The 8,995-nt window shown below is 42.4% G+C and overlaps 1 protein-coding gene across 1 annotated transcript; it reads right to left on the bottom strand.

The window, feature by feature from the left end:
* Positions 1–1,383: 1,383 nt before the first annotated feature.
* On the bottom strand, positions 1,384–7,248 carry LOC125527833 (WD repeat-containing protein 26 homolog). Its single transcript, XM_048692343.1, has 5 exons — positions 7,048–7,248; positions 4,875–5,758; positions 4,135–4,236; positions 2,767–3,396; positions 1,384–1,929 (listed from the first exon to the last, which is right to left on the bottom strand). The coding sequence occupies exons 2-5, from the start codon at positions 5,664–5,666 to the stop codon at positions 1,660–1,662; spliced, it is 1,794 nt and encodes a 597-aa protein (XP_048548300.1). The 5' UTR covers positions 5,667–5,758; positions 7,048–7,248; the 3' UTR covers positions 1,384–1,659.
* Positions 7,249–8,995: the final 1,747 nt, after the last annotated feature.

The following is an 8,995-nucleotide window of genomic DNA, read 5'->3' as shown; positions in this document are numbered from 1 at the left end:
CCGCCCAGATCTGATCTAGCCAGATTTGCTTGCTCGCTCCGCGGCAGCGGAGATCGGTGGTGGTCCGTGCGCACGATGCGAGGCGGGGGTTTGTCGAGCGGAGCCGGGTGAAAACCTTGTTCTTGGCTTGTTGCCAAGACCGGCGATGGCGGCACTCTTTTGTGACGTTACCTTCTTGAAGGGGTCACCGTAGAGAAGCTCAAGACCTCTATCCGCTGCCTCCGGGGGAAACTCTAGATCAGTAGATCGAATGACGGCGGTGCTCTGGTGTTGTTTCCCCCTTGGGGGCAACATTCTTGGAGGTGTGCACAGGCTCGAGGGACTAGTGGACGGCTTCTTTGGTGGAGCGGTGCTTCATCTTACTCATTGATGGTGGCGGATCTCGGCGGCGTGGCGCAGTGGAGACTCGGCGCCCGATGCGCAGAGATGGACTCGCGCAGGAGGAGGACGATGCCTGGCGTCATGGTGGCGTCGATGGCAGAGAGGTCTGGCAAGATCGGTGTGTTAGTTTATGTTCTGAAGATGGATTGATGGAAGACAGTGGCGACGACACAATGAGAGTGCGTCGGACCGGTTTGTACCCCAAACCCAGTATGTGGCTCGGTTGGGGCCTCCGGCTCTAGATGTTAGGCTTTGGTGAGATATTTGTTTGGTATTAGGCTCGGACTATCGGCACCCCTTCATCAAGTGGTTAGGAGTAGCGACAGTTGCTGCTAAGATGGTGGCTTCAGACAAACTGTTATACTACTTAATAAGATCTTTGTGAATAATTAATAAAATGGTTGCATGCATCATCTACACTACTTAATAAGATCTTTGTGAATAATTAATAAAATGATTGCATGCATTATCCAGATGTAGAGGCCGGGGCAATCCTCTTTTTTTAAGAAAAGACATATGTATTGCTATGTCATATAAGTCTTCATTTATTTAGATGTAGACTTATTTTGCTTTGGGGTACGTTATGTTACGTAACATATGTTACTTACTAGAAACACCTCTTTTCTCATTAACTATTTGCCATAAGCATACTTGTTTTGAGATGTGTTATGTTACTAACTAAGTTACCCCACTATGATCAGCCTGAACCTGAAAGTAGGGAGTAATTTACACAAAACTGCAAGATTAGCAGTATTTTATCAAACCTTGCAATTGCTAGTTCAACAACTCGGGTAAAATAATATCAAGTAGGAGTATATGCGTTTCAAAGAATCTTCACAATGGCAGTGAAAACCCCAAAGACATCTAAGCCATTTTGGTTGGTTCCAAATTTATCTTAATTTCGTAAGACAATCAGGAAATCAGGCAAGATATGGATCACATTTGGTTTTTGCCACCGTCGTAACCATTGCAAACGTAGAGCAAAGAAGGCTGCTTTACATGTGAAATAACACCGGAATTTGTACCCAGCTTGAATTGGTAAATTAATGTGACCACAGTGATGATGATGATGATGATGGAACAAGGGAGATGGTGCATAAAACCAAGCAGGTTTTTCACCCACTCACACCTGTTACTGTAGCTTTGTTTTAAACTATGGTGTTCTTCCTGGCAAAAGGAAAGCAAAGCAAAGGAGGATTTACAAATGACGCTTGCATGGGGGCTACCAAGGATCAAGCTATCATCGCTTGCATGGGGCTACCAAGGATCAAGCCATCATCATTTGCTGCGGCTACCGTTGCACTGGTGAACGAAACCGTTGCCGTTGGCACTGCCGTTCATGTGAGTCCCATTGCTGCTACTGCTGCTGCCTATGTCCTTCCGCTTTGTGCTGGCCTTCTTCACCCCCCATATACGTATTGTGTGATCATCACTCGCAGAAGCGAGCATATGTGGATTTGTAGGGTTCCAGCTTACACAGTTGACCGCGCCGGAGTGACCAGAAAGAGTCTCGATAACATCTTCCGTAGCTCTGTGCCATATATAGACCTGGCAGATAAAATATCACCACACTGAGTTGTCAAATCAAACAAACCACTGGATAGTTGTTTTCCATGAAACTTCAAAGACCTGACTAAAATTTCTTTCACCGAAACATTATGTACCAGATTGGTAAACATGCATTTCCATATATTGGTGTTCTACTATGCTGGCTTATAGAATCCAGCTCTTGGCTATATTACACTGGATTATTTTCTCCAGCCCCATTTTATAGCTACCTATCAGGTGTAAGGAACCATGGATCATGGATGTCATTACTAGGTGACTTCATGTCATCCACGGAAGTACCAATCCATCTGTAAGTTTCGTCTGGCTCACAAGAAACAAATGATCCCAAGATTCAAGTGATAAATTAGTAATGTATCCCAATTAAACATTAACTTTATCCACCATGTAATGCACATCATTGGACATGTCATAAAAGCAGTAACTAATATGTCACATACCAAATATTCTGAACAAAAGCTGGCGGAAAATACCTAGATCAAGAATCAATGTGCATGCAATCAAATCTGGGGAATAGACGTAGATTTTAAGTATCATTTACAGTTTCTCAACATAAGAAATATCATGGATGTTGTACATATTTTGTCATGTTTTGTTACATGAAGTAGAATACTGCAGCGAGCTGACAGCTGTTCCAATATAGGTCTCTAGGTTATCCAGTAAATTTGACTTGCAGGACAGAAAATATAATTCTGCTACACGGCCAAGAACAACAGTTTCCAGAACTCAGATATTATCTGCAATTAAAAATCTATAGAACAGGTGACAAGGAGAGCATAACTTAAGTGCATCTGCAGTCAATACATCATACATTCATACCTTTGAATCTTCACTCCCACTGGCAATAAAGGCCTGATCCGATCCACCAAAGCACGATCTTATAACAAACCGGCTGCGTTTATGGCCAATGTACTGTTTCACTCTACTGGGATCATTCCTGATGTTCCACAAATGGATCTTCTCACTTATAAGATTTACAAGCAAGAAATCTCCATCATCAGAAAGAGAAAATGAAGTGATTGTATTATCCTCTTCAATCAGCCTCTCCTGTTTTGTGTCCCTATTGAATAAAAGAATTGTGGAATCTCTGTTCATAATTATTATAACTTTGCCATCTTTTGTTACAGCAAAATCAGATATTTTTGATGACCGCTGCCCTTTCCAGCAATCTGCCTCTTTACCATCTAAATCCCACAAGCAAAGGCTTTGATCAGATAGACCACACAATATTTGCTTTCCGTCTGGAAACCAGCCACATGACGTCAAACCAAGGCCAGGCTTTTCGTAGACATGAATACATTCACCAGATTCAATATTCCAACGCCTGATGGCTTCTTCCATTCCACATGTAAGAAGCTGGCTATCATCAGGACTCCATGCAACCATCATCACTGGTTTCTCATGACCAGTCAATCTGTGCTTCAGCAATAGTTCTCCATCTTCATCGACCTAGGAAAAATACCCACATTACTGCAAGCAAGCAGAAGATTGATTTGTGTTGCATCAACTATCAAGATGGCAGTGAAAATGTAAATTTCACCATCATTATCAGTACGTACATGCGCATGCACATCCTGAGGTACATACTAGAATGCAATAAAATTCCTGGAACAAATGATGAAGATGAAACTGAAAATTAGGTTCATGTGCATCGAGATTGTTATGTGCATCGGAATCTCGATGGGATTGAAGTTCTGAGATTGAGATGCTGGGAAGTTTTTCTAGAACTAAGTTTTGATAGTTCCAAACAAGGACCACATTATGTCCTCATCAACCACCACAAAAATAAAATCAGAACACCTTCAAGGTAGGCTAATCGCACCACCAATGCATAAATGCCAAGCTATATGGTCTATAGTGTCAGGCCACAAGATCATGTAGCAAACCAAACAAACATATTAATCAAACTTGCAGCTAAGGCCAACAAGGCTCAAATTAGATAGACTCACTCAGACAAATTAATGATGTAAAATATCTACCCTATCAATTTGCATTTGAACAAATAAAGGAAATACTCGAGATCTCAAATTTTCGGACAGAAACAACCAGCAGGTGACCAAAAAAGAGTGAATGTGGTTGTGCAGAAAGTTTTCACATAAGGCACTAGCTAAATGGGAAAGTAAGGGGCAAGACACTGCACTGCTGAACACCTTCATGAAGAAGGTCAAAAGTCAGAAGCATAGTTACCTTCCATATAATTGCAGATTTATCATTTGATGATGAGGCTAAATATTTCCCATTGTTTGAGAATTGAAGAAACCATACTTCGTCACCGTGTTCACGCAGAACCTGCGATAATATTTTTTATTTGCTTGTGGCTTAGTACAGGTGATAAGATATGTGGATAGCAGTGTCTGATTGTGCATCGAGAAATATTGTATTGCTTAGTTTCAATTATTACATTTAGGCATTAACTATTTTATACCAGGAATGAGAAGCACATCCTACTTGTCAAGGAGAGCCAGATCTCAGTTGCTTTCATGAACATTTAAATAGCACTCAACTCACATCTATCTTCTCATACAAAAGTATTTCCTCTACATTAACCTGAATCTGATGTATTCTCTTTCCAACCTAAATATATATTGCAAAATATTCAACACAGCAAGAGGGAGGTGGGAAGGGAGGGGAGGGGCGAGGATAGAGGATGCTTAAGTTATACTTTATGACAACTGGATCACACATTATACAGAGAGAGAAAACAGAATTTATCCAAGACTTGTTATGAAATAATCTACAAGTGATGTATAAAAACTGTACAGAAATAGTCAAACGAAGAGCAAGAACACCAAACCGACCAGTACTGCTTATTTTTGGATTCTTAAGCAATGCAGGCAACTGTTAAGCACAACCTTGATTTCAAACATGGTATTTAAATATTTAAACATGCAACAAATGCAACCACTGACATCAGCATGAGTTCATACCTGCAGTGTTCGAGATGGTATCTGATCCCTCCCACAGTGATGATCAACATAAAGTGACAAGCCATCAATAGAATTATGGAGATAACAAGCTTCACGTTGTACAGTAAGCGCCTGTTCAACTATATTCTCTAACCTCCTCTCTGGTACCATAACAGCAGGTGGGAGCACCTTTTGCAATTCCTCTAGGAGCTTAAGGCGTGAGTCAGAAGCTTCGGTTCCAAGCTTTGGAAACGCAAGCAAGAAGTTCTGCGGAGAAGAAATTATGCAACTTGACATTTCATGAACTCGTTTTCTGTTAACACCAAGGGGGGAGATTTCATTTTGCAACGTCTTTATGGCACCCATTAAGTTGTCATTTCTCAAAAGGTCAAAGAATTTCTGCTCCAATAACAAAAATGCAGCAGACTTCACAATGTTTTCATCCAGAAGGCCAAGTTTATTCAAGGTAGCTACTGCATTGTCCCAATTACCATCAAGCACCTGCTTTCTGAATAGATTCACCGATGGAGAATGCAATGTAATACCTGATTCTTCCTCAAGAACAGCTCCACTTTTTTCATATCCAAGAGTATACAGAGCTTTTGTGATTATCCTCACAAATTCGTCCCTCTTAATAACACCTTTAGAACCAACCATAACTTCTTTCCCCTGGGAAGCCAAAGGTCTAGCCATTGTACCTCCCAAAGGGTTAATGGATTTCGAATAACAGAAACTTTCTGGTAAATTTGCTGACTCTACTGAGGATGCTCTTGCGCGTTTTGAGGGTGGTTCATCATCTTCAAAACCTCCCATGAAATGCCAAAGTCAGCCCATATATTGTTTTACTATTGCAGATACAATGTTCCGCAGGCTGCAGAAAATGCCGTCAAAAATTCCGTAGGTTGCTGCAGATAAATAACATGAAAAAGTCATTATCAAATGCAGCCAATAACCTGGTCTTATCTCGATCATTTTACAACTAACAATACATGCCCATCATAATAGCAAGAAATAGGAATGGTGCACATAAAGCAAGGAAAATACTGCGGAGAAACACAATGTACCTTTTGATTGAATCTACAATACAAGCTACCTATCCATGTAACGCACATATGAGCAAATGTGAATTGGAATACACGGCAGTAAATCTCAGAGACGCAAGGCACAGGTTGAAGCGCTCCCTATTATTTTTAAATGTGCAGGTTAGCTTGAACATTATGCACACCGAACAAAAATAGCCCCATCACACTTGAGCCTGTTTATTAATTATCATGTAGCATCAGAAAGAGAGATAAAATATGTATCTTTGAGTGACAAAACAGAAGCCTATGCTGATTAATCCTCATTTATAATAAGCTAATAGGACTATAGTCCCAACTCCCAATTCAAGCTTGTACTACCAGATATCTTTCCTGCCATCATATAAGAAACAAAGTAAAGTCAGGTTGGACCAGCATATCCAAAGATAAGTCATAACAGCACAAGCTTGTGGCAAGCTACCATGGACTCAGAAAGAATTACATAATGTGGCTCATCTGTTGTCATAGTAGCATCACTTCTTTCTTTCCTTTTGTGGTGCAACGGGTAAATAATAAGCCATGAAATAGATTGGTACACAGTAAGACCCTGATAGCAGTGATGCTTTATTGCCGTGAATGGCATGTGAGCTCCACATTGGAACCTTACCCTTATTGGCAACTTTTCAGTACTACTTAACCCTGACTCGCTGATAGTGCACAACTCGCATCAGTCCACTAAAGCTAACACTGAGAAGTGGCAAATGACCTCCATTTACAAACAAAAGCATGATGTCCATGAAATGCTCAGGCGAATTACTAGGAACAACCGACGGGTGACCACAGGGGTAATCAAACGCAGTAAGTAGGATCCAATTATGCAATCTGCATACAATCACTGTTGATTATAAGCTGCTCCAGGAAGCGCCCTAAATCACAGGAGTCCTGCCCAACCGCGTGCCCTTAGCGATCTAACCAATCCACGTGATATATATAAAGAAACTAAAGCAAGTGGCGCAGCGACGGGGACCGGTCATCTAAGAATCTGTTCTAGGGAGAGTTCATCGTCGTTCCTACTCGCGCCGCCGGAGGAGCCCCCTCCCCCAAACCCACACCTGCACGTCGGGGACCAATAGGCGACGCAGAGAGCAGGGATTAGCGATCGGAAGGGTCCTGACCTCGGATCCACGCTGATTCGCGCGAGGAACACCCGAATCCGCGCCGAGACGTTGGGGAATCGCCTGCGGGGGGCAGGAGGTGGATGGATGGGCGGATTGGGTAGGGAGGGGGGGCAAGCGCAGAGAGAGAGAGAGAGAGAGAGAGAGAGAGAGAGAGAGAGACGGGAAAGGAAGAGATTGGTGTCTTGGCTTGGGAGAGAGGGGAACCGACTGATTGAAAGGAAAAGGGAGGAGAGGTTGGAGAGAGAGAGAGATTAACCATTTCATTCACTCAAGCAATTGCACTTTGTTAAGTTTTTTTTTTTTCAAGGAAAGTCATCTTGGCACTTCATTGCAAAGTTAACAAAGTCATCATCCCACTAGCACATCGATTTTGAAGCATATATATGCCTAGCTAGAAAATGTGCCAAGTCATTAGCTTTCAATCGAATCGACGAGATATCATGAGCTTGTTGAAAACAATATGTCGGACTTGTTGAATAGGAGGGCAGAACATCAGACGCACCATTGCACGCATAAATGATCTCAAGACAGCCTATTCTACAATGTTTGTTTATCAACTGAAGGACTTAGTGAAGCGACATAGATTTCACCGTCGCTGCGTTAGAAACATAGTCAAATAACTTGGCAACTTATGCCATAGCTTTGCCTTCGACAATTGTGAACAATAGTAATTAACTGACTTGTGTCATTCTTAAAGAATGCACCTATGTTCAGCTTGTACATACCTAGTGGTGGCTTCTTCCATCTAACTTTGTTTGTCTGTTTCTGGGAAGTTGTAGGATCAAAAGTAGGTCTAGAGGAGGATGATTAGACTACTTGACCAAATAAAACCTAATCTTTTTCCATTTTTAGTTATAGGCAAGTCTTAGCAATTCTACCAAGTCAAGCAGCATCCTACACATGCAAGTATAAGAGTTGTGCAGCAGAAAGTAAAAACTTTGCATATGAATGTAGAGGGGATCGAAGATATCAAACACAATGAGGACATGATGTTTTTTATGTGGTTTCAATAGGTGGTGCTATCGTACATCCATGTTGATGGAGACTTCAACCCATGAAGGATAACGGTTGCGCGAGTCCACGGAGGGCTCCACGCACGAAGGGTCCACGAAAAAGCAACCTTGTCTATTCCAGCATGGCTAACGCCCACGAAGGACTAGCCTCCCTCGGGGTAGATCTTCATGAAGTAGGCGATCTCCTTGCCCTTAAAAACTCCTTGGTTCAACTCCACGTGATCTTGGAAGCTCCCAAGTAACACCTAACCAATCTAGGAGACACCACTCTCCAAAAGGTAATAGATGTCTCTTCTTTACTTGTCTTGTGGCCAGGGTAGTATGACGATCTATTGGAGTGGTTTTAGGCACTGACAAATGTCCGAAGAACTACTGGCAATATTTCATTTGGTGTCATAAGTTTCTTCCTGGGAAGAAAACATTCTATACAGTAGGCTTGGCAGCCACTTGTTGGGCCATCTGGTTGGCGCGTAATCGAGCTACTTTTGAAAAGAAACAAATCAAGACTCCTTTGAGATTGTGTTTTCTCTATGCTCTTTTCTGCTTTATTGGACAGGCTTGCAACAAGGGGACGCCGCCAGGGAGCTTCGAACAGGAGCAGAGATGATCAGGGCTAGTACGATGCAGTTGATGAAGATGTGTGACGCTACCAAACAACTGATCCAAGGTGTCTGAGGCTTTCGGGGCGTTTTCGGTGAAGATGACTGCCACAACAAAGCGTCTACCTCCTTTTGCTTCTGCCCCCGGAGGAGGTGACTCTCTTCGGCTTTCAAAAGACTGTACATGTTCTAGTTTGATCTTCTGAGAAATGTATTAGGCTAGACCTTATTATGTGCTACTCAGGTTTTTGCCCCATAGCACCCGTTTCGATGGCGAGCGGGTGTGGTGGGTTTCCTGGTAGTGCTGGAACTCGCTCTACCCCTTTCCCCTCT

Source organism: Triticum urartu, unplaced genomic scaffold, assembly GCF_003073215.2.
Source record: "Triticum urartu cultivar G1812 unplaced genomic scaffold, Tu2.1 TuUngrouped_contig_4445, whole genome shotgun sequence".
In the NCBI taxonomy this organism is placed as follows: domain Eukaryota; kingdom Viridiplantae; phylum Streptophyta; class Magnoliopsida; order Poales; family Poaceae; genus Triticum; species Triticum urartu.
The sequence above is the reverse complement of the archived record's forward strand: the minus strand, read 5'-3'. Positions and strand labels throughout refer to the sequence as shown.